The 27,429-nt window shown below is 34.4% G+C and overlaps 1 protein-coding gene across 2 annotated transcripts in view; it reads left to right on the top strand.

The window, feature by feature from the left end:
• Window positions 1-21,396: 21,396 nt before the first annotated feature.
• Window positions 21,397-27,429, top strand: part of LOC149548126 (O-fucosyltransferase 6-like) — a 142,528-nt gene continuing 136,495 nt past the window's right edge. Inside the window, exons 1-3 of one of the 2 annotated variants that reach the window (XM_089792155.1) lie at window positions 21,397-22,030; window positions 22,231-22,296; window positions 22,837-22,924. In XM_089792155.1, coding sequence (XP_089648281.1) covers window positions 21,746-22,030; window positions 22,231-22,296; window positions 22,837-22,924 — 439 coding nt within the window. In that variant the 5' untranslated portion in view covers window positions 21,397-21,745. The remainder of the gene's footprint in view (window positions 22,031-22,230; window positions 22,297-22,836; window positions 22,925-27,429) is intronic. The other variant, XM_089792156.1, reaches the window with a different exon arrangement.

The raw sequence follows: 27,429 nt of genomic DNA, 5'->3' as shown, positions 1-27,429 counted from the left end.
GCGACATTTATGTTAAGATCTTTTCTTGGGATTCGTCCAGACCATTATTGAGTTAGCCTTGCTATTATGTAATGTTCTAGAAAGATCTGTAAGCCATTTTGGCAAGTATATATAGAGTGTTTAGGCTTAGAGTTAGGCAAGTTTTGGGGGGAGTAGATTGGATAGCAGAACTGAAAGTGCAAATTTGCAGTTGGATCTTTGAATGTGAATGTGTTTGTAATTGGCCGTAACCCAGAAGGCCTTACAACTGGGCATGTATGAAGATGTTTTGATGAACCAATAAAAGTATTTCTCTCTTCTTCCTCCTTTGGTTGATGTTCCTTGTGTTTGCTTCCATTGTGTTAACTCTTGTAGGGTGGTTTGGATAGCTGGGTGATTCATTGGCCCTAGTTATTCACCCTTTGCCTACATCAATAATATATGTTCAATATGACACATATCATTATGGACATGTGTCAAGATTGGGTGAAATATTTAAATTAAAAATACATAGTTCCACACAAATGGAAATTAGTAAATTAGAAATTAGAAATGGGAAAATGGGACTAAGGAAATTGAGAGTTCTCATAGTTTGCAAAGATGAGCCAATTAATTAATAAATATTAGTTAATTGAGAATATTGGTTAATAGGAATAATTAGTAAGGCGGGATGAAAGTGATTGAAATGACATAGGATTAGGTTATGGGTTAACTAATCCTATATGAAAAATTAGTAAATAATTGGCCAAATTGATGAAATAAATATAGGATCAACCTTTTGATGAAATGTGATGATTATGTAGATCGACTAGGATAATGGTGGGTAGATCAAAGCCACGATCAAATTGATTGAGTGATTAGGATTGATAACATGTCAAGGACATATGATGTGGATAAAGGACATGTGACATTTAATAGACATTGTAAATGCCATAGGATTGAAGTTGGTTGATAAGATTGATCATAATACAATCAACAAACATCATCAATGTTATTAAATTAATCGGACAATGCCACAATCCAACATTGAGGGACTCAATAGTGTCGATGATCAGATGATGAAAATGATAGTTTGACCTAGTGCTAAGGGACATGGCATTTCTAAGGTCAGATTTGATAGGTTTAATACATTTCCAAGGCACTCAAGGACACGAAAATGCCTAGGGTTAGATAAGTGATGATTGATTATGGATGTTCAACATATTTTAGATCGATTAGGGTTGATTTGGAATGATTTTGGGTTGAATTGGGATGATTTTGGGTTGATTAGAATTGATTTTGATGATATTGAAATGGTTTAGGGTTGATCAGATGAGATTTTGATGATGTTGAAATGGTTTAGAGTCAATTCTGAAATGTTTAGATAACACAGGAACCAATTTAGAAAGGATCTGTAGTTGATTTGAAAGGGGCTGCAAATGATGAAGAATATTGTCACAATATGCTTGAATGATAATCAAATTGGTCACAATATCAGAATTAGTGAAATGAGAAAATGGCACATGTTAGTATGAAAATGTGATAAATTAGTAGACATGAACCATTTTTTAGCATCTACATTTTGCCCCTCTTTGAAACAATGTAATTTAGAGAATTGTGTTAAAGAATAACTGATGAAAAGGCCATAAAAACATAGCCCAGTAGGGGTGGTATATATGGGTGCCCCCTTGAGAAATTGACCAAAAATGCATATGATAGGTCAATTTGTCGGCAACGAAGAGACAAATCTATAGCAATATGCAGGAATGCAAGATGAGGATTTTTTGGTGTATCAAACTACTAGAACATGGTGGTGGTGGACAAGATGGATGCTAGAAGACAAAGGATATGAGATGAGGACCAATTAGTATGAGGCGAGGACTTTTTTCTTTCATAAAGTACACTATTTGTCAAAGGAGCTTTATTTTGATAAGGCAAATGGAATACAACACATGTAAGCCTTTTGCATAAATAAGCATGATGTAGATAGAAAAAATGACCTTGTCCCTCCTAAGGCATATATACATACCCCACACTCTCAAAGGTACATTCAATAGATAGAAAAGAAGAAGATGACTATGAACCATCCTGATCACTCTCATAGATCAATCTATATCATTGAGTGGCATAAGAACATGATCAAAGAAAAACAAAACAAAAATAAATCACTCACTAAACAACGTGAGCCAACAACTATTCTCTTCCATTATTACTTTCTTTTTAGTGTCTTTGATTTTTGGAGATTTCTCAGATCGATTATGAAGGTTTGATTGTTGGTTCAGTTGATAGGATCACAGTGACAAGTTGAATTAATTGTTGGTTTACACTATTCAAATGTTGGTTCAAGGTGTGATTATCATTTAAGCACAATGCTTTGAGTTTCAATCTACAAATGTGCAAGTGTTAAAGCAAAAAAGGGGTGATTATCCACAGTGATTGTTTACAAGGTTTATGTTGAGATAATGGGTGTTGCACACATTGCATAATATTTTTATAGTTTATTATTTTATTTTATTATGTAATGTTGCACATAGGAGCACCTATGTGGACATGCAACATGGAGAGATTTGCATGGAACATACTTGATGAGTTGTATTGTAACATTGTGATAATATTCGATGTAGTTATTTAATATTGGGGAAAATAATTAAATGTCCAATATTAAATATGGGGTCAAGGGGTTATGTAGCACATGGTTTTAGCACACGGTTTATGTAATACCACTTACTTGTTTTGTGGCACTTACTACTATGAAGGAAACCACAAGGGTAGTTGTAGAGATAAGACATAAGGCAAAAAGAAAAGTCAAGAAAAACAAGGCTTGACAGGTTAGCCAAAGGAGCATTTGTGAAGGTTGAAAGCATGGCATGGGATGTGTGGATTCATGCTTGTTCACATGGATTTCTTGGTTATGGCTATGGCTTTGAAGGCTTCCATGGTTGTATTGCAATGGTGTTTTGTTGAATAATACATAGTGATGGATGCTTTTGGAGGTTGGTTTCTTCCCTTAATGAGGATTTCCTAGAGTATATCTTGTGTCACATTTTTGTGGGTATGTTGTATATTCTCTTGCATGTGAATTTCAATTACATGTTGATTTCAGATCTACTATGGGTTATGTGGAAATGGTAATTTTTTTTGGTTGCAAGTTTCCTTACAATTTATTGCAAATTTTTGGTAAATTTTGTGGTTTTTAGGGTTTTTGAGGATATTTGATGTTTTTGTGTTGCTAATATTTGTCAAAACATTTTACGATTTTTAAGGTTTATTTCAAGACGTTTTATGGTTTTTTTATGGATTTTTTCTGGACATTTTATAATTTTTAGGGATTTTTCCATGACATTTTATGATTTTTATTGGTTTTTTCAAGACTTTATATATTTTTGTGGATTTTTTCAGGACATTATATGATTTTTATGTCTTTTCACAAGATCATATTTGAAGTTTTTGGGTTTTTTTCTCAAGTTCATATCTAAATTTTTAGGATTTTTTTGGGATCATATCTGAATTTTTAGGATTTGTTTAGGATCATAAAGGATTCACAAGTGTTAGCTCTAATCTGATATGTGATAAGTCCAATGGATAACATGTGCTTAGGGACATGCCCTCGGTTTAATTTCAAACATGCACACTATTTAGGTAATATGCCCCCAAAAAAGATGTAAAATATGTACAAAGGTCAAAGACAAAGTGTGTACAAATTGGTGATGTTTGGGTAACATAACAATAGATAGTAACCAGTTCACAAGCCATGATCAAGGACTAAGGATGTTTTGCAATATGAAGAATGCGATCAGGGAATGACCAAATGTAATCTCGATAGATAGAGGAGCAACAAATGATTACATAATGTGCCTATTTGCCAGGTTTTCACCATGGTACTTACCCAAAGTCCTTGTTTGCCAGGTTTTCACGTTTGGACAAAATTATTCTCTTGGCTCAATTTTACATGCCAAGATACTTGTTTGCCAAGTTTTCATCAAGGCATCCTTTTTTTCTTTATTTTTTTCACTTTTTTGGTCTCTTTTTCCCAAGACTTTTTGCCTTTTTTCTATTTTCTCAAGACTTTTTGCCATTTTTGTTTTTTTTTTTTTTTCAGGACTTTTAACATGTTTTGATTATTTTTAGGACTTTTAGATAGAATCATTGATGTTGTTGATGAATGTTGAAAATTAATATGTTGTTGGTGCTACTAGCTAACAACCTTTTGACCTGCAAGTGACTATAACTACATAGGATTCGTTATAAGTTTGTAGCTAAAATCAAACCACTGGAATGGCCTCAGGATATACCATCGTGCAACACATGCAAGATAGTGTTTGCCTCTTACAAATCAAGGCATATAAGGATATTTGGATCAACAGATCCTTTGTATAGGATGTCATTGATGATGACGCACTCAAAGGCTTGTTCGATATGAGTTTTATTTTGGATGTTGGACAAGTTAGGTCGTAGGATTTGGTATAAATAGTTGGCTATAAGGAAGAACTAGGAAGATTCAGACCAATAACCTTCCACATGAAGTTCGATTGAAAGAGTGAAAGACTTTGTCGCATGTTGAGAGATGGAACACTTATGCTCATGGCATCAACTTGTTCATTTTGTATCCTCGGGAGTTGCTTAGCATTTGCTTTTTCACAGTCTAATGATGACTTCCAATTTTCACCAAGAGATCTATTCTTGTCATTTTTTCCTTTATTTTCAGCTTTGCAACTGGAAGATGGATTTGGCTCCCCAAAATATGCCAATGTGTTCAATTTAGGAGAAATTTCTTCTTTATGGTTACCAATTGTAATGCCTTTATAGAGTTCAGAGGCATTTACAAGAGCATCATCATTGTCAAATCGATCGAAGATCAGTGATCCATGTCAATCCCAATCTAATAGTTCAAGATAACTTGAGGGGATGCAATCCTCAAATGCCTTTTCATCGTTCAAAACATTCACAGCCTCACAAAAGGGTACCTTAGTACTAGGAGGAGCTATTTGAAATGGCCTAAATCTGAGCCCCAAACTTGGAGGTCATCTTTTTGTAGTTATAGGTTGTATTATTCCTCATTTTTGAGATACAAGACCACTACATCCATCATAGCCTTTTTTTCTGCATGATAGCAAACCTAGGTCCATACTTGTTAGGAGATATCCTAATGGGTTCTTGCTCTACTTTTCCTTTCTCAATATAGATGGATGTATTCTCATAGACATGTTCTTCATGTAGGCCACCTCCACTTATAAAATTGATAGAAGTGGCATTTTGTGTACTGATCTTGAGCTATTGTTCTTGTAGTAGTTGTTGTTTACCATAAGATTTGGGAGAAAGTGGTAATTTCCCAATGTGAAATGCTTGAGAGATAGTGTATTCTTTGCAACCTTTTTCTTCAATCTTCAACATTTCCTTGGTCTTACTGAGGAGTATATTAGGGTCCACATATTTAGAGGAATATGTGGGTTGGGATTCATTTTTTTTTAGGACTTGATATGTAGTGGTTTCTCTTAGGCTAGCACAGAATTGGAAAGGGTCTGGATCAGCAAGGATGGTAATCATTACATTGTCATATGTGAACTTCAGACACTAGTGATATGTAGAAGGTACTACTTTCATGGCATGTATCCAAGGATGTCCTAGTATCATGTTGTAGTTCATTTTGTTATCTAGGACTTGAAATAGTGCATTCTCAGTGGCAGGATCCATTCCGATAGGTAATGTAATGACACCTTTAGAGAAACATTCACCATCATCATAAGCTTTTATTGTGATTCTATGAGAAGGATCCACATCTTCTTTAGAGTAACCATGACCCTTGACAAATTTTAGGGTACAGATGTTCGGTCCTACTCCACCATCCAATAAGACACGTAGACCTTAACATTGTGGATAAAGACCTCAAGCTGAAGGGGATCATTATGATTAGGTCCATCTCTAGGAACATCCTAAGGTGAAAAGGTGATATGTTGTGACGTAGACAAGTTCCCAACCATGGCCTAGAACAAGACAACACCAATATTATCAAGTAGTGTTGACTCTTAGAGGTCTTGGTCAAGGATCTTATGATGTTTGGGGGGGGGGACACAAAAAATCTAGGATGGATATTTGTGTGGGGGTCTTGCCAAGTTGTTTAATAAAGTTTTAATGAGAAGAAGTGGGAGCAGTAGGTCTACCAGGGGTTGTGGGTCTAGTAGGGGTTGTGGGTCTAGCAGGGACTCCAAGTAAGGTGATCTTGGTATGGTGCATGATGACAACACAACGAGAATCTTTGGCCTTTAAGGTGAATGTAGACATGCATGAGTCAAACTGATTAAAGAAATTGATGTTGTAGTTGTGTCGAGTGTGACTATAATTGGAATTAGCCTACGAGTTTGAGTTTGAACTAGCCTTGTCATGGTTTCCCAAAGGATCCTTGAAAATGGTGTGATTAGAATTTGAGGACAACAGGGAAGGATCTACAGTAATCACTCACTCATCGATAAGATATTGGATTTTGTGTTTAAGTTGGAAACATGAAGTGGTCTTGTGTCCATTGGTACAATGGTAGTCACATCACTTGTTGTCATCCCACCAAGAGGGTTTAGTTGTTGGTTCATCCTTGATTGGAGATTACTGTAAGAAGTTATTATTGAGCAATTGTTGAAGTGTAGTCTCAAGTGGTATCCCCAGGGGTGTAAATTTTTTGTCTTTATTCTTGGGACATCTTTGAGGTATGTCTTGTATTGAGGTATCAGTTGTATTTTGTTGAGGTGACACTTAGTTAGGAGTCATCTGAGGTTGTGTCATGTTGATTGTTTGGGCATCGACAATAGCATCATTTGTGACATTCTTATTCTTAGAGAAGAAATTCACCTTGTCATTAGACAAGTTTTTAGCGGTGTTTTCTTTTTTTGTCTTCAATATGCCTTTACAAATGAGGGCATCTTTAATGCTAGCTCCCTTTTTTCATTTATTTGGAAATAGTGCTCAGATTTTTGATCTTGAGTTCATACATCAGATCAAGGACTAGGTTCTCAATGCATAGATTGACTTATTGTTCTTCAAGAATATCCATGAGCATTGACTAACAAGGTTTATCTAATGTAACAAGAATGTTATGCATGGTTCTCCTATCTTTTTCTTTGTTGAGCACAAATCAGATAGTGTCACCTCATTTGTTATGTTAAAAGAGAAGTGGGATATAAATTTGTCTGCCAGTTCTGATCAAGATTTTATATTACCCAGTAATTTGGAGTACTAGTCAAGTGTTGGCCCATTGAGAGAATGAAGGAATAATCTCATAAGGTATGTTGGTTCATCACTGAGCTTAGTACAAGAGACACAAACATCTCTGATATGGTCAAGTGGGTTGCCTTTTCCTCGATATTTCTCAAATCTTGGTGCCTAAAAATGTCTTGGAAATGGAGGTATACAAACTCTTGTTGAAGGGATTAGGGAATAAATCCCTTTCTATGTAGAGAACTTATTTATTTTGGACTCCTATGTCTTAACTTGTTTAGCCAATTGTTTGAATTGGTGTAGAAAATCCTCATTAGGGTGTGAAGTGATAGTTCTTTCTTCAATTTTATTGTGCCTTCAAGTAGATCACTTGCTATGGTGAGAGCTATGTCTGCTCAGTTATGAGAAATCTATGTTTGAAGACTCAGATGATGTATCACTAGGAGGTGGAGGTATGTTGGCACCTCAAAGATGGAAAGGTCCTTGTTGTAGTTGTTGTGCCATCACTTGTGATTGGTGTGCCATTGGTTGTGGTTTTTGTGTAAGTACCTCTGTTTGTTGAACATATGACCATGTATGAGATTGTTATTGTAGAGGGATTTGTTGAGTTTGTTGTGGCACATGTTGTTGCAACAATTGTTATTGATAGGAAATTTTTGTTCCAATCATTGTTTATATTCCAACTGTTGTTTTAATTGCTCTTGTTGTTTCGAAAATATTGCTTGTCATTTTGCAATTGTTGTTGATATATTGTATGTATGTTAAATGGATTTAGACAAGGTTGCATGTTAGGAATATTGGGTCCTTGTACCACTTGATGTTGTTGTTATTTCTTTGGATGTTGGTACGTTGCATGTATGTTAAGTGTATTTTTATTAGGTTGTGTGTTATAAAAATTGGGTCCTTGTAACACTTGATGTTGTTGTTGTTGCCTTGGATGTTGACTATGTCCCTTAGATGTGAGCATTATGTTAGGATCCCTAATTTAATATATTTGTGGGTTTGATGCTTCTCCTCAAGACATCATGTTTATTTGACAATGAGTCATATTCCTTTGTGGGATTGGTGAAATGTTAATAAAACTCTTCCTTTGTGGTTCGATGGGTGCTTTTCCAATAAGTGTTGATGTTTCACATGGTGTACTAATAGAGGGCTCCATAGTGGTTGATTTTGTAGTAGTTTGTAGAGTTAAGAGCAAGGGTATACTTTGTTGATTTTCTTCCAAAGGAGGTATGTTTGACATCCCTATGGTGCAAGTACCCTTAGGTAATTCTTGTTGTTGCTTCATTTGATGAAGATCAATCTTTAATGTCCTTTTAGGGTACTTTGAAAAAGTCTTGTTGTTGTTAGTTGATGGAGATTCATCAGCTAGGGCATTGATATTGATGTGTTCAAAGGTACCTTGGAGAATATCAAACGTTGATTCTTAGTTAGGTCTCTTAGGTGTTACATTTGTAGTCAAGTATTGGAAAGGTTGCGTTCCCTTATCTATGTCCAAGTAAATCATAGGTTGTATGTTTTCAAATGTAGAGTTGTCTTGATTTTTAGACTTAGGGCCTTCCAAGTTAGAGTTAAACTTAACTATTTCTTGGGATGCCAATAGTTTGAAGTTCTTTCGAAAGGTTTTTTCTTGACATGCTCTAGCCATTTCTTCATTGCGGATACCATAGTTGATGCAGTGAAAGACAAGAGAATCCCCAAAGGAGATGTCCTAACTCCCAACAAACAACCACACACTGGAATATAAACAATAACACAAAGATTTAGATCCACACAATTCCAATTCTCATATTTAGATCATCCAACATGTCTGGGTGTAAGGCCTTCCAGGTTACGGCCAAATACATCAACAATTACAATAAAAGTTTAGTAAGATCTCGCAAGATCCAAACCACTAGCTAGCCCAGATCTGTAACCTGGTAGAGAACTTCAAGGAGAATCCCAACTCGTGCTTGCAAGCCACCAAGCAACCTTCTTATTTCCCAAACCCACACTTAGCTACTACCTTTGCTCAAACTTTTCTCTCTTAGCCACTCCTTACTTCCTCTACGTTGGATCATGATAATGAATCTAGACTCCACAAGACCCTCTATTTATACTAATCTAGCCACAAGTCAACCTAGCATAATAGACATTAAATAAATACTCACATTAAATACACCCTCAAGCCACAAGTCAACTTGGCTACAAACATTAAATACATGTCATGAAATTAAATACTTAGGATAGGCCCCAAGTTTGCAATGCATAAATAACTCATAAGACCACATAAGTATACACACACGTAGACATAGGTCCATGTGCCAATCAACTATTCAAATCCAAGAGCACACATGCCAAATCCCATGGATCAAAGCTCATGAATACAATCACCAAAGTTCACCAATAAATTAGGAACTCGTGACCAACAGTCACCAAAATAGTTCTAACTCCAAACTCTATGCCCACTTGGGACAAGGTTTCCCAATATGCCTCAAACACATCCCCAATCACACAAACTATAAGGTTTACCAAAATCCAAGCTTGATGCTCCCACATCAATAGTTTATATCAGAATCATCACTTAAGTGCAAGGTAACTTGTTGGATGTTTGAAGGATTATGGGTACTTGTGTTTGGTTTGCTAAACTCAAATTAATGGGTATATTCATCTTCAAGTGTCATAGGCATAGTTCCACATGCAAGTGGTATAGGTATGAATATAGGTTTGAAATTGGGACTCCATTAAACCATTCCATGTGTACAAGAAGTGTTCAGAGGGAATTTCATGGTGGACATGTCATTGAGGGTTTGTTGTCTCATGTCTTGAGGGTCATTGTTTGGAAGATACATGCTTAGTGGTTCCATGAGTAATGGTTGTGATACTTCGATTTGATCTATGTCAAAAACTTCTTGAGTTTTCTTGGTCTTCTTTTTTCTAGGACACACTTTTGGTTGTGTTTGCACTTGAGAAAATAATGGTTGATATAGTTCTTCTAATTTTTGAGTTGATTATGTCCTTGTGAGAGTTGACATGATACCTAAGTATGTAGATGCAATGGGGAATCTTGAAGTGGATTTTATGTCTCCCAAATGTGCACCTAAACTACCAATTGTCCCCAAACAATACCAAGTGCGCTCCTAAGGTGTGCACTTGGAACACAAAAGGGTGCAGTTGGTAAATGAGGTGTTTGGTTGGCAAAAATGCACAATATGTATGTCCTATGTGTTTTTTAGGTTTTAGGCATGCAATGAAAGTTGTGGAAATGCATTTTGGGACCTTGGAACCTAAAAGGGATTCCCTAGTTAGCAAGTGCACCTTGAAACTACCAAGTGTGCCCCAAAGGTGTGCACTTGGTAAAAACAAGGGTGTAGTTGGTAAAATAGATTGAAACTTGGTAACTTGAGAGGGGTTTATGCAAGATATGACTTTTTTTGGAATTTTAGGGGTTTAGATGTGTTATGCAAGCCATGGAAGTGAAAAATGGCCTAGGGTTGTGGTATGCAAGGTGTAAATGACCTAAGGGAATGATGCACAAGTGCAAATGTGGGTGATATTTTGGACTTTTGACTAAGGGATATGAAGATGATTCTAAGGTATGCAAAATGTAGATTGGATTGGATCTGAGACTTGGAAATGGTATTGAAAGTTGATGTATGTAAATTAAGATTGGATTATACAAGGGAGGGTATGCTAAGATTAATAATGACATTTAGGACATGCAAGATAGGGATGTGAGATTATGTAAAGTGTTGGATTTGATAAATGATTTGGACAAGTTGATTTTTGGAAATGATTGTGGGACTAAGGAGGCTCTTTATACTTAGAGGAAATGCTAGGGTTTTGGACTATGCAAGGTGAAATGATTATGCAACTAGGGTTAAGAAAAATGATGTTTAGGGAGACTAAGAATCTGATAATGCTATGAAAAGTGTATGCAAGGTTTAAACTTAGGAGAAAATATTTGGAAAGTACCAATCTAAGAGTTTAACTTTATGAATATGGACTTTGGATCTTGACCATAGGAGAAAAAAATTGAAAAAAATCAAGTTGATAAAATTGAAAAGATCAAATCCATCAAGACATAGATATAGTTTGACCCAAGAAAAATGATAAAAAGACTAAGGTCAAGATCCTTTATCCATCGACATAAGGAGATACTCTAATAATCATACTTTGTTCCTATTTTTTACTAAGTTCAAAGAGGTTTTAGGTTCAAAATGAGGTGTAGAGGGGGATCAATATGAGGGCTATGTGAATTGGGTATGCAAGATGCAAGGATGCTAGGATGCAAAATGATGTTTAGGACATGATCATAATGAGGTCCTATGCAAGTATCTAGGGGCGATTCTAGGGTCTCAAAATGCAATCTGGTAGTCAAAATGGGTTGCTATGGCAACCAAGTGCACCTAGAAAACATCAAGTGTGCTCTAACAAAGACAACTATTCCTATGTTGTAGTTGGGGCCCAGAAGGGCACAATTGGTAGTTTAGGGGGTGCAATTAGTAAAGAGGGATTGAAACTTGGTGATTTTGGACTTGAAGACTTTCAAGTTATTATTTCAAAGAGTGGGTTTAATGGGGATGATGTTATGATTAGAATGGGGATGCAAAATGAGGGTTAGGACATGAGAAATGAGGACTAGAGTGTGCCAAATGAGGGTTAAGATATGTAAGAATGCAATTTGGGGGATGCGAGATGAAGACTAAAGGATGAAAGGGTGAAGACTAGGAGATGAAAAATGAAGACTAAGGGACACAATATGAAGGCTAAGTGATGTTATATGAGGACTAAAAGATGAAAAATGAGGACTAAAAGATACAAGATGAGGGCTAAAAGATGCAAGTATGAGGATCAAAAGATGGACAATGCAAGGGTATGCTATGCAAAGATGAAGTCTAAATCATGCCAATGACTCCTAAGGCTACAAATCTTCATGTTTACAAAGTTCTCAAGGGTTTGAAAAAAGGTTTGCAATATTTTGACAAGAGGGTTGTAATGTTTTAACAATGTGATTGTTTGGAAGTGTCAAAGGTTCAGATGTATTTTGTGTGAGTTTGTAAATTGGCAATTATATTGATTAATGTTATGCACACACACAAGACACAATAGACAATAATATGTGTTGTTAAACTTAAAAGACACATCACAACCTAGGCTTTAAGAATGTATCGACTAAATTCTCACTTGAACTGAAGTTCATTCGTGTTTATCTAGAGTGGACAACCAAGGATCTTGGCACTACAGGCTCCCCCTTACAACACACTCACTTCTTAGGGATACCAAGATTCGTTTCCCAAGGGTCATCACTTCCCAAGGGGTTGTTACCTCTTTTAAGGACCACAAGATTGTGGGATGTCTTCATAGGCATGGGTGACCCCATGAGCCAGTTGATAAAAATGATTTTGTCCACTAAGACATACTGTTTAGTTCGGGCACTCCATTCACTAAGTGAATGATAAAATTCCTCAAAAGGTCTCCTAGCCCTAAGAATCAAGGATTGATGCACCACAAGGGTATTGAAGGAGAGATATCACTCAATAATACCATCAATAACGTATTAACCGTATCAAGCTTGTTATAGCAGTTGGAGTGTAGACCTAGTGTTGGCCCGTTACCACTTTAAGGTCAACCCTTGGGATTCACCAAGTGGTGAGTTTTGGTTCCAAGGAAGATCTCTCTAAAATCAATTGCACATATTTCTCTTACACCCAAGATCCATGAATGGTGAGGGGAGATGATAAATCCATGCAACTCTTTGGGTTCTAAACAATGCAGAGAGACCAATCAGAAAAGAAAGTTCATTTTAAAGCACCATACTAAGTTTTAGCTAATCTAAAGAAAACCACACACATAGTTTGGACAAACACACAAGTCTTCGTCAACGTCCTAAACCAAATACATTAGTAGTTTTTAAGTGATTAGTCTTCTCCTATTGAGCGCAACATGTTGCATATAGATCATCAATTATACAAAAAATCTCTATTCTAGGTTCTAGAATAAAAAAGAAACCCTAGATGCAAATTATGACTGAAACTTGACCTTTTTGTGACCCAACTATGCCAGAGAGGGCCATAAAAAATTAGAAAGCTGCCAAATGTGCCTAGAAAAATGCCAACTATGCCTATGGTATAGTTGGGGCCGAAAAGGGCATAGTCGATAGTTTAGGGGCACAATTGGGAACCTAGGAACCAAACAAGGTGGTACAAGGTCAAAATGACACCTATAACATGCACAATTCAAAGTAGGACTACCAAGTGCGCTACAACAGTGCCAAGTGTGCCCCTAGTGTAGTAGTTGGTAGTTTAGGGGTGCAGTTGGTCAGATGAGAACAACAAATAGAGATGATACTTGGTCCTAAGCACCTAAAACAACTTCCTAAGGCACCTAAGTGTGCCCTGACAATACCAAGTGCAGACCTGGGATAGAGAGCTACAAAAATGCATAAATAACGAATAAAATATTATTATTGGACCTCCTAATTAGACTAGTTGTGATCACAATAAACAAACAAGCATTAGACTTCTTCAAGTGAGCTCGCTCCTTGCACCAACAAGCACAAACAAAGAAAACCCAAGTTAGTAAGCATGATTCATGTCAAGTTCACCAATTGTAGGACTAGAAAATAGGTTAAAACCTAGCATACTACGAGAAACCACAAATTCAATCAACATATGCTAATTTATTCTAATCTACCATGAAAACCAATGAAAACAAAATGAATTAAAACAAGTAAAATACCCTCTTCAATTGTAGTTCCCATGTCCTTGTTTTTTCTCCATTGTTGATGTAGCTCCAATTGCCTATAGTGCATACACAATAGAAAGCAAATGACTAATGATAATGTGATGGGATGAATGCTATTGAGAATACTAGAAGCATGGTTTGGGTGTAATTCAAGAGAATATGGATGTTAAGGATTAAAATGAGTGCAAGATGGCTCAATTTATAGCCAAAATGCAAGAGGTGAGACTTGAATGGGCAGATGGACATTTGTCAATTCAAGTGTGCAACTTGGCATGATATTCCTTATAATATCTATGACAAGTCTGACACAATATGTCACATATAGGATTCTATGACACATACAAGTTAACATGGCTAAAAGTGGAAGAGAATCTATGACATGTTTATGACACGTCAAAGCCACTTGTAGACAAGAATCTATGTTCAATGTAGCTTATTATAGTCATGTGTAAGGAATAATATATGTCAAATATGATGCATATTAACCAAGGGTAGAGAGAGAATCTATGACACATTATGGACATGTGTTAGGACTAGGTGGAATATTTGAATTACAAATTCATAATTCCACACAAATGGAAATTAGTAAATTAGAAATTAGAAATGGGAAAATAGGAATTAGGAAATTAAGAGTTCCCATAGTTTTCAAAGATGAACCAAATAATTAATAATATCAATTAATTAAGAACATTGGTTAATAGGAATAATTTGTAAGGCAGGATGAAAATGATTGAAATGACATAGGAATAGGTTATGGGTTAACTAATCCTATATGAAAAATTAGTAAATGATTGGTCAATTTGATGAAATAAACATAGGATCAACCTTTTTGATGAAATGCAGTCATTATGTAGATTGACTAGGATAATGGTGGGTAGATCAAAGTCATGATCAAATTGATCAAGTGATTAGGATTGATAAAATGTCAAGGACATATGATAAGGATTAAGGACACATGACATTTAACAAACATTATAAATTCCATAGGATTGAAGTTGGTTGATAAGATTGATCATGATAACATACACAAATATCATCAATGTTAATAAATTTTTTGGATAATACCACGATCCAACATTGAGGGACTCAATAGTGTCGATGATTAGATGATGAAAATGATAGTTTGACCTAGTGGTGAGGGACATGGTAGTGCTAAGGCTAGATTTGATAGGTTTGATAGGTTTAATACATTTCCAAGGTACTAAGGGACATGATAATTGATTATGGATGTTCAAATAGATCGATTAGGGTTGATTTGGGATGATTTTGGGTTGATTATAAAGGATTCCAATGATATTGAAATGGTTTAGGGTTGATTATATGAGATTCTAATGATGTTGAAATGATTTAGAGTCGATTATGAATAGTTTAGATAACACATGAACCAATTTAGAAATGATCTATAGTTGATTTGAAATGGGGTGTGAATGATGAAGAATATTGTCACAATATGCTTGAATGATAATCAAATTGGCCAAAAGATCATAATTAGTGAAATGAGAAAATGGGACATGTTAGTATGAAATGAGATTAATTAGTAGATGCAAACCATTTTTGAGTGTATACATTAATAGGTGAGGATCATACTCTACATAAACAAATACACTAATTTTATCTCTTTTCTTTCCATAGTATGCATCGTTAATAATAATGATGGAAAGCAACAAAATTAGATCTTCTTTGTTTGCTATTGCTTAGGTAATGTGAGATACTAATATGACTCGACACTATTAGATGGCAAGACGTAGCTCCATCCTATCATAACATGGAATGCTTTATAGAGTCCTAAGTAATTTGTTTGCATACATAATTCCTTGCATTATATGCATTCATTACAAGGCTATGAGTATCCATTAAAAAGTTTGATTGCCTACAAAATACAACAACTAGTGATATACTTAGACAACCAAATCAACATAAAAATATGGAAACTAACCACTAAGAAACAACACAATAGTGTTGAATTGATTTTCTTGTTGTCAAAAATTTACATTACTTAAATCAACATCTTTAAGCAATTTGGTTAATTGATTCAAATACATAGTTTTGTAGAAATTAGAAAGTTATAGATGACAAATTAAAGGCAACCAAACAACCTTCCAAGCTTTAAGCAATACATCATAATTTCCTAGATGAATGAGATGGTCATGAAAACACATCAAAATATGTAGAATAATTGGAACATACTATTTATACTAGAGGCTAATCAATGAGTAATGTACTTGAGCAAAAAGCATATTACTTAAGTTTTGCAGATAATATTTTAGACATCTTAAGCACTATTTCTAGGACCTATATAAATGCTACTAAGAGTTTTTTAAAACACAATAAATTCTAATGATTTGTCACTATATGAGATCTTTATAGGAAGATATCGATATAGTCACAAACTGTAAATATAGTGATAAAAAATAGACCACTAATTGTAGTACGAGAATGACATTCTACATGTTAATCTTTATTAATAAATGTCCTTATGATTACAATAGTATATTTTAGAATTATAGATTCTTTTTTATTCCAAGAAGCATTTTATCCTTCCAAATTCTACAAGTTCAAAAAAAGAACAATATAAATGAAGACAAATATGTCACATATATTATTATGAGAGGCTTCAAAATATGTAGTTAAAGGAAATGAACCACAAACCTGAATGATACAATCCCTTCCTTCAATATACATTTCTTAAAATTAGGAAATCAATCAAGAGCATCCTTACAAATGCCTTTTTGTTGCATTTTTTTGTAATCATAAGGTTTCATGAGATCATACTTCTTTGAAGTAATTTGTCAAAGAGTTCACGAGATATGTGTATGCTTCAACATTCGACATACATATCTATCACTACATCATCTAAAAAGAAATCCACTCTTTATTTTTCTTTGATGAGTGTCCGTACCGTGTAACAAAGTTCCCAACTTTTACATAGGTTGGAAGGATATTGGCAAAGGTTGTGTAGTCTGAGTTTCACCTGCCTATTGCATCTATCTAAAACTATTTGGGGATAAAATATTTGAGATTTGAAACAATTTACAAATCTAAGGATACAATAAGACCTCCGAGATCCAATTTGAAAATCTTAGAATAGAATAAAAAAAAATTCTCCTTTATTATAAAATATTAAAATTAACTTCAATTTTTTTTTTTTTGATATTGCAAATAGTGAATAGCCAATCCATCAATCCAAAATAGTGCAAACAAACTTGAAAGACAATTAGTTGTTCGAAGAGTTGCACAGATTTTAGATGAAATCCCCTCCTCTAATAGCCTTAAAACAAGGGACGCAAGCGTCAAAGTTCTTGCCTTTGGTCAGATGAATGTTTGGTGTGGTTAAGAAATTTGGAAAATAAGTTATCGAGAATTGTAAAAAAATTAATGACATATATGAAATTATGAAGCAAATAAGGAATAGAATATTCTATTAGCTTAAAAGTGATTAAAAATAGTATGTAATATCAAAATACATAATGTTAATTTTAAAAAGAGTACCTTAAACTTTAGATTATTGTAATGTAAATTGAAACAAGGTGTAATAGAGATAATGTTTAAACATTAAACTATAAAATAGACTAGCCTTAATCATGATACTAATAATATTATTAATACAAGATTTTTTAAACACTTAGTGATATGCTAGAGTATGTGACATAAATAGTTTTACCTTGAAGCGTGATTAAATTTCAAAAGTAAAGTTCTCGCCCAAGCTTCTCCAAATATTTGCATAGATAAGTCATCTAGAATTTCTTCCTTTGTAATATGTATCTACCAAGGAGACTTGCAAAGTGAGGAGCTGACTTGGCATCCAATAGAGAATCCTAGAAATAGGTGCAACTCCTTCCCACAGTTCCCACAGTAAAAAAATATTTTGAAATATGATTGGACAAATTAATTAGTTTTAAGTCTTCATCTGTTATGAGACTAACCTTATCGAAATTCAAATTTAGCTGTTTGAGCCATAACAAAGGTTTTGGTGCTTGATTTTCTGCTTGATTCCCGTTGGTATTACCAATTAGAATATTATGTAGATAGAATTTCATTATTTCATGCTAAGGGTTTGTGGATATTCATGTCATTCCAAATCTTCAGAAAGGCCCGTTGAAGCAAAGATAACTCAGATGACTAATATTCATTTGTTTCTAATTCGATCATATTTTTTCAAAATATTTACAATCTAGTTAAAATTTGTAGAGAAAACATTTATTCTTTATTCTTTATAAATTCCTTTTTTTATTTAAAAAAATTACATTTCCAAGCTTCTAAAAATGTGCGCCCTTGTGACATTTTGCTTTCGAAGCTCCTGGAAAAGCTATAGTATTGTCATGAGGGTGCAGTAATGTCTAGTGATAGAAAGTAAGCACCTCAACTTTGTGAATCATGGCAATGGAGAGGTTAGCTCTAACTGCCCTATCAAGTAATAATCTCTAGCTCTTTCTATTTCTGATGGATCTGGTTTACCTTAGTTATTGTCTAGCTCTTCATAGGACAATTGTAGCAAAATGAAAACTAATTGGTACTATCAATGATTACAGATAGACCATGTCATTAAGCTGATGCAAATTGATGGTTGACACAATCAATCGTTAAACTTGTCTTTGTTGTAGGAGAAAACAATTAACTACAAGTATTGAATTGCAATAACTAACAAACTATGAACATACATAAAATTAAAATATCTAGAAGACAAATAATATTTGTAATAAAAATTCTAACATATTTATAGTTATTTTTGAGCAGAAAAGTGAAGACTTTCTGATTGTTAGAGAAGAGGTAGCCGTATTTGAGAAGTGATATGAAGCTACCACAATCTCTATTCACGCTCTTTCCTTTGCTACAAAGATTTGATACAAATGAAATAACAATTTTTGAGAACAAGTGTGAAGCTACTAGTGACTCTCTTTACACTCTTATCTGGAACAATTTCTCTCTGAATTTTACATTCAAATTCCAATGTAACTACAAATACTAGCATTACATTTCAGTCCGCAAAAGAGAAATGCAAAGTTTTTTTAAAGAAAATTGTAGAGCTTTTTATAACAATAACATGGACATATTGGATTGTATTGTGTTCCAATTTCCACCATCAAATGCATTTATAGTTAATTTCAACGGTAAATGGGAAATATACAAATAGAAAATAGAGCTATTCAAAAAAAAAAAAAAAAAAAAAAGTGTGGGAAGTTAGAAAATTCATTTGAATAGGTTTTCCAGTTATTGGATAAAATATCATTAATTATGTGGTGAAAACTGCATTAGAAAAGTATTACAGGCGTATAAAATCTTGATAAATTATAAACTTTTATGCAAATAACTTGACAAAAATTGTGCAAGAAAATATAGAAAATTTTGAAAGAATTTATTAATGTCTTAATTTCTTTTTATCTTAACTTCATGAAATCTAAAACCCAACTCTTCTGAAGCATTTGTTAATGGAAAACAAATTTAGTTGTTTTGAAAATGAGATCTACCATTTTTTACTCAAAATTGCAAATGATAGTCTACACTGAAAATTATGTGTCTTAATTTGACTTTACTGCCAATATTCCATTTAGAATAAATCTGATTCCTATGGAAATATGAGATCTATTGCTTTTTCAAATCTAAATCAAAACTTAAAATAAAAATTAATGGTGGTGTTGGCGACAAAAATCTCCTGACAAAATTTTACATGGAATTGGATGAAGCAAAAGATAGCATGAATCTAAGGAAATAATCTAACAAATTAATGGAAGGAAGACAGGGAAGGTTGCTGCAAACCATAGAAAAAGTAAAGGGACCAGAGATCTCCAAGTTCAACATCCACTTTGTGACTTTATGGCTTCCCTGTTGTAGAAGTGTTGGAAAACGTATTGGGCCTATTGGGAAAATTGTCTAACAAGTTGTAAGTAAAGCCTAGGAGTAGGAGAATTACTCTTATGGCATTTCGGTCAATGCAACATGCTAAAAATCCTCTATTTTTTGGCATTCTTTAACTCAAATGGTTTTTAGAATTTATAAAAAATGCAACAAATTTCAGGCCACATTTTTTTCCAAAGTTTATAGGGGTTCAATTCATTTGAAAGTTGAAATCCCTTCTAAAAGAGAAAATTCTATGCAAATTTTTCTAGGTTTTTATAGTTAGACAGAATCAAAGTGTCACAAGTTGATTTGGAACAATTTAATATTTGATTCAAAATAATAAAGTCTTCATTTAAACATACCCCAAAATCATAGATAATTGTTTTTGCAGGGAAATAGGCATTCTTTTGGCTTAAAAAAATGGGTTAAGGAAAATGAAAATTTGTCCAGAAATATAAGGAGCGCCACATTTTTCTACCAAATTTGTCTACTAAACCTATTTCTCATTTCAAAGTATGGCTTTTTTTTTCATTCAAATGAAATATGATAATTTTAAATATAACATTTATGGAAAAACCCCAAAAAATTATACTTATATTGTTAAGATGCAATGATTCTGGAGTAAATTTGAAGAAGAATGTGATATGTTGTTACATTTAGATTAAATGCCAACAAATTGGAGGACAGAATATAATAATCACAAGCTGAAACATAGATCACAGAGCGAACAAATTTGAATCTAGTGTACAAAGTTCTTCATACCTTTCAATCCTCGGAGCTACAAAAGAAGAGCGAGGTCCCCTCGTGGATGAGGAAAATGGCGTCTTTGTGGTTGAGAGAACCAGATGAAGATGTTCAAAGGCTTTTGAAACACGTAAGAGATCTTGGGAATTTAATAAAGTATGCGGTAAACAAAGAATTTAATAGGACCGATATTAATGAAAATTCAATTTACCTACATAGACATCAATACACATTAAATTGGTAGCATTTAAATGGGAAATGTTTCATAGCTGTAACTAGCATTATATATTTGCAAATTGACATCAAACCAATGTATAGAACAAATAGCATGGCTCTTTAAAGACCACCGCTATACAATTAATGTGACTCTTAGCATCATAAATGAAATAATCAGTGCTCAGCAAGACACACTCCCTTATGATTTGGTTAAATGTGTCAACGTGCTTGTACAATTGCTCCTAGTCTTACAAGGCTGTACAAAAAACAAAAGTGGACATGAGAATGAAATTCAAAACCACAAAAATCTGATATGTAGTTGATTTTTGTAGTTGATTTTTGTCGAAGAAAATGCCTAAATTCAAGGAGGGCATTAAATGTTAACACTATGACCACTCAGTTTGGTACATATTTGTAGATCTTTTCTGATTTTTGAGATTTCACAAGAATGTCTGCCATTGTGCTATAAGTGTGCACAATAAAGTTCAATAGAAATATTTTATTTTTTGATGAACTAAAAGTTTATTAAAAAGCTTGAACACTCATGTTCATTGTACAAACAAATAGAATTGCAAATAATTATATTTTTAGAAAAATGAATAACATATATAGTATAAAGAAACATTATATTTGAGTATTTCATTGGCTAAATGAAACTTCAAAATAAGATCACATGGATGCTATAGTATCCGAACCAATAAAATTTTGGCAGTAGCGTAAAAGAAGCCAAAAGTTGACTCGACAAGGGAAGCCAATTTTGTAACAATTATAGCTGTTTTTTTGTTCGCCGGCCTTGAATGCTTGGAAATTACGACCCAGTTCCGCATGCTATAAAATGCGGACTGCCAGATAGACGCGGGCGCTAAATTAAGAAGCGGTGACTTGTTCTGCCGATTCTGGCAGGGCAAGTAGCATATGCGGGCGGTTGAATCATGGGCTTCTTACTAATTTCTTCTCCTTCTCCTCGTTCTTCCTCATCTTCATCGGCTCTCTCCATTTACTTTTCGTTTTCGCATTTGTTGTTTCGGTGAATTTGGCAAAATCAGGCGAGTGTTTTGCATGAATGAATGAGGGGCATTGCTATTGTGTTCGAGGTTGGTGTAGTTGGATAAGTGGATGGCGACATGGAGCTGGGAATAAGATGGCAATGGCAAAGGAGATACAGAGGCGCAGGATATTGCTTCTTAGAAAAGGGAAAGGGAAGGGGAAAGGGAGAGGGAGAGGGATCGGGATCGGGATCTCCGTTCCGCTCCCCACCCTCACACTTTCTCTTGTGTGCGCAGCATTGCTGCTTCTCATGGCCTTAGTATCCGTTGCACTCAGCCGCTCCCTCGATCAACATCATCAGGCACAATTCCATCTGCATAATCCTCCATAATAGATCATGGAATGTAGTCTTGAATGAATATTTATGGATATAAACGCAATTTTTTCACGAAAAACTTCCTCTCATTATTACGAACTGTGAAAATCTAATTTTTTGATTTCTATTTAATGTTTTTAACATCAACCTACTCACCTCTTTTCTCTTTACTTGTCATTCCTTAGGCGGACAAGATTAACAGCAACCTCACCGCTCGCGAATTAAGAATCAGAGAATTGGACGGTGTGCCTGTATGTATTATTTTCTTTTTCTTTTCCCACCGTTTCTCTGTTTCTTTAGTCATAGGGTTATACGATTGATTTATGGGAATTCAGATAAATAGTTTCATGCCAATTTTCATCCATCCATATCGACTCAAACTATGCAGTTGAATTCCGACTAATCATAATTTAATTTGACGCACACGTTGATAATCTTAGGGTTATTTTTCACAATAAAATTTTCAACCATTTCAATTTTTTTTTGTTTTTTCGCTTGCTGGTAAGAAGGTAACTCAATTCATTTATTATCAAATTAAGCTAAATATCTTTTGTCTTTTTTCCTTATCAAGTTTGATTTAGGCCCATTTGCATTCTACTTCGCTAGTTTAATTAGTTTTCAGGGTATAGAATGACAATGTTCAATAATTGTAAATTTTACTAAAACATAAATTAAAGGCGGATTAAACTACATGTGCAATGTCAGCAACTTATTGAACAAAGATCCCAAAACAATGCCGAGGTTTTGTGTATATAAGATGATAATTTGTCATATTTCTTATTATATTGCAGACTGAAGGCCGTTCAAGAAAAAATCTCTGGAATTCAAGGTTTTCAGAGTTTTACTATGGATGTAGCAATCCAAGCTATCGACTTCCATGTAAGTTCGATCTTCCATTTATTTGAAGCTTGTAATCCTACCTAAGCGTACCTTCACTCAATTACTAAATAACTTTAATGCCGACTTGAGACTTAGGTTTATGCCAACTTGACAATATTTACATTGATATTGCATAATTACCGATACTTTCACCTGTAGGACATGTACCTGAAAGCTGATGCAATGTATATGTGGCAAAAATATTCCTGTTTCCTGCAATACATTTCAAATGCAATGCTCCATTACCTGGGTTTGACCTTCACCTGCCTTTGCTTTGGTAAAGGGGTTTCAACCAATAAACCATGTAATGGATAGTCATATACCAAGCAGGGACTCTTGATGAAGTGTTTAAGGTCTAGAAATATTAGAACTCGGATGCATTTCTCATTAAGATAACTAATTTCACAGTAGGTGACAAATAGGGCATTGTGGGAATTTGTTGAATGAATTCATTCGAGTCCATCACCTTCCTTGTATACAAATTTGATCTCTTATCACAACAGAATTCCTCTCTAGTATAAATTGCAAGAATAAGTGCTATTGGTGCATCATTGGAAATTTGTTCCCTGCAGTTGTGATCTTCAGTGCAATTGATTTAGACCCATCTCTAGTATTGAGAGCCAATGCCAATGCCTTTACCTAGAGGGCAAGACAAGCAATCAGATCCTATCACTCTCTTGAAGAGACTATAAAATGTGTTGAGAAACGGCATCTTGTTACTTTTTCTTCTCTGACAACCTAGCTTGTTTGTTCTCCTTGTAATAGTAGCATGTAGGTGCTGGAGTTCAACCCATATGATATTGGCATTTTTATATGCTGAGTTGCTGTTAGTTGTAGTATGATTTGGTTTATTTATCACAATAATAGTACTGTACCAACAATCAGTACAAAAAATTCATTTGACCAAACATTTCCCGTGATAAATATCTAAGGATATTCAAATTATTACTGGCAATCTATAATCATTGTAGGATATTGCAAAACCACAAAAATTACTAACTTCTTAGTGTTTTAATTATATTATAGTACAACTTCTTGCAGTGGCTGTATCTATGTTTTGTAATTCAGTGCTCAGCTATACTTATTCTCAATTTAATGCTCCTAGAAATATTCGTATACTTTTATTTACAAAAAGAACAATGATAAGGTGTGATGGAAATGTCAGGTTGTATAGTGGGTTGAATTTTTCTATAAGGTATAAAATTATAAATCCAATGAATATCAATGTGAAGTAGGAAATATGTGGTGATTATCTAGTTAACACTAATTAAGAGGTTAGTACTTTATTGTGGTCTCAGCCTGGTCAAGAAGCACAATGTCTTTGTTGGTCAACATTTGGCAAAGTTCTTGTCTATCTTTTGTTGCCTTGGCTGTTAGGTGGTTTACTATTACTTTCTGTTTAATCGCCTTCTGTGATGCAATGAGCATTTTGAATTCCATAAGAAGTCTTCCATTTGCCAATTTTTTTTGAAGAAATGTATGATCTGCATAGAAAGTATTGGAGTGGGTATTATGGGATGATTACCATGGTGGTTTGATTTAACAATGTTTTAATATTTTTGGTTTCTAATACTATTATCAAGCATCCAATCTTTTTGTTTGAATCATGTGTCTAATAGTGCAAGAGGGTATGAATGCTGTAGTATATAACTTGTTTGTGTCCTTTTTCAAACTTTTGAACAAGTGCTTTTTTGATGGATGCTCATTTGAATGAGATGTAATGTATGAGAGGTCTAGTGTCATTGTGAGGTTGGAGAGTGGATCTCGAGAGGTGTCCAAATTGATTTAGTATTTTTCTTGAGATCATTGAGAGGTTTTGACAGGTGGATTCAGGGTCACAATCACTAATAGTGTTCAGTTTTCCAAGAAATTATCATAGTTCCTCAAGTCCTTTAGGTAACTACATGTGCATGATGGCTTTTCCTTTCTCTGGGAACAAATACTATGCTTAGAGACTATGAAACTGAGAAGTTGCTATCTTGATTTTGAAAACTATTTTTTTTAGAAGATCATGAAAGATGCGTAATGGCTTCTACTGATCATCTTGTGGATTTGTAATATTGGTGCACTTGCCCACAAAAATATGTTCAAATAAATATCCACATTGAACCTAGTTTAAAAATACAAAACTTTTGACATTAATTCTGCTAAATCAATTCAATTTCCCTTGATGTAAATAACATTTGACCACACCACTACTGAAGAATTACGTGCACACATGTACATCACACATTATATGAGCATCACTATTGATTTTTTTTATCAATTAAAAATTTCATTACATATGCTCCATAAATATCAATGCACATGATTGAGAAGCCACATAAATAAAACAAAAAGACATTCAAGGGTTAAATTGTAAGACATCTTTTGTAATGTCCCCATCTTTTTAGCCTCTCAATGGAGTTCTTAGCCTTTCATTCTTTGAAGGCTGAGTGGAGAAATAAGGTGAAATAACTAAATTAATTTCTTATAAAGTCATTAAATAATTTTTAAATTAAAAGGTGACTTTATATTTAATTAATTTAATTATAAAGTGACTAAATAAATATTAAATCATAAGTCACTAAAATAATATTATATTATATGGAAAAGAGAATCTTCTAGAAGCACAACTAATTATTGTTGGAAAGGAGGAAGCTTCTAGAAAAGTGCAATAAAATAATATTTTATGTTCTTCTAGAAGGGGTGAAGGAATAGAATGAATAGAGGAGAGAGCCTCATTGTAGGGCATCTAGATTTGATATCGACATTTGCTTGTGCACTTGTGGAGCCAAGGGTTTCTGTAGGACATTTTAGTCATTGAGAACGATAATTCTCTTTGATTGGCAACTTTGAGGCTGTGAAACTATCATCTGATATTGTTGCATTTGCTGGAGGTGATATTTCAGTCATCTCATTGAAGCTTATTGAGTTTTTGCAGCAATTCATGAAGATGATACACTTAAAGTTTAAGGGTCATTTGATGCCCTCATTTTATCTGCACTTTGGAAGGAGTTAAGTAGCTAATTCGGAGGCATAGTAGGAAGTTTATACCCATTTGCTACAGTGCCATCGCTCCAAGAGTCGTGAATGGTGTTATTGCTATAATGTTCGTGAGTAGTATTGCTACAATGCTGTGAACAATACCGCTACAGTGCATGATAGATTCTGATCAGTTTAAAAGCTGCCTACCCATCTTAGGTTTCCTCCATTTAATCTTCATGTCTATGCATTATCTAAAAATACATCTACATGGTTCTGTATGGACAGTCTAGTTAGATTGTTGAAGGCATTGTAACCTGATTTTATAAGACAATCTAATTAGATTGTTGAAGGCATTGTAACCTGATTTTATATCAGAATTTTTATATCAGCAAAATATCAATTTGAAGTTTGAAATATCATGCTAGTTGCATGCCAACTGTTTGACATAATGTCACTTGGGTGTAAGTGTTAATTTGCATTGAATAGATGTCATATATTTCATCAAGAAAGAACAAAAAAGTAGTTGCATTTCATGTTAGGTGTAGACTAACCTGAAGAGAAGTCATTTTCAGTCATCCTATGATATTAGAAGTCATCTTTCTTATTCTGAAAACAAACTGAAAATAAAATCAGTCATATATCCCTCTGCTGTACAAGTGTTTGACAAAATTTCTAAAAACAAATATAGCAAGTTTTCAATCAGATTTGGGCAGGGATATTACAGTGGTATCAGAGCTTTCAGCCTGCCATCCTGTGGTTAGTCAAATAGCAGATGAGTGAGAGAGAAATCAGATGTTATAAAAGGGAACAACAGAGACAACAATATTAGAATCCTCAGGTTGAAGGGGATACATTCTCAGAAGCATTAAGAGAAAGAGATACCGGCAAAACAATTCAAAATTTGATACCATGCTTGATATGATGTCACGCTTATTAGCAAAAATGGATCAGCAAGCCACTCAAAATCAAGACGCAGCTGAACATAGTGGAGTTAATGAGGAAAGGTCTATACATCGCGCTGAAGATACTAGAGGATTGACCTCTAGGCCTCTTTTTCCCACCTTTACACCAAGAGAAGAACAACCACATGTTGTTCCAGCTATTTCTTTTGGAGACGAAGCCAGATATGCCTACTTGGAGTATACCACTCTCCCTCCTGATATGAGAGAAATATGAACATGTGATCAATTCATGAATCAAAGAAATAGGAGAGGAGGAAGGAATGATCACTATGCTCCAAGAAATGACTATCAACAAACACTTGGTAAGATTTCCATGCCTTACTATGATGGAAGTAACAAATGCACAGCTAGGTCTTGGGTTCAAAAGCTTGATAATTATCTTTCTTTGAGACCAATGCTTGAAGAGGATGCCATAAGATTTGCCACACTACATCTTGAAGGAGCTGCGCACGAGTGGTGGTATTATGGTTTAGTCACTCTTGGACACAACCTTATCACTACATATGAGGAGTTTACCAACAGGCTGATTGAAAGGTTTGATGTCAAAGACCCTAAGGTGAGTTTCCGTGAATTGGC

This window comes from Cupressus sempervirens, chromosome 7, assembly GCF_028749045.1.
Source record: "Cupressus sempervirens isolate cs-2001-9-10 chromosome 7, ASM2874904v1, whole genome shotgun sequence".
Classification (NCBI taxonomy): domain Eukaryota; kingdom Viridiplantae; phylum Streptophyta; class Pinopsida; order Cupressales; family Cupressaceae; genus Cupressus; species Cupressus sempervirens.
This window is presented reverse-complemented; position numbering and strand designations above follow the sequence as displayed.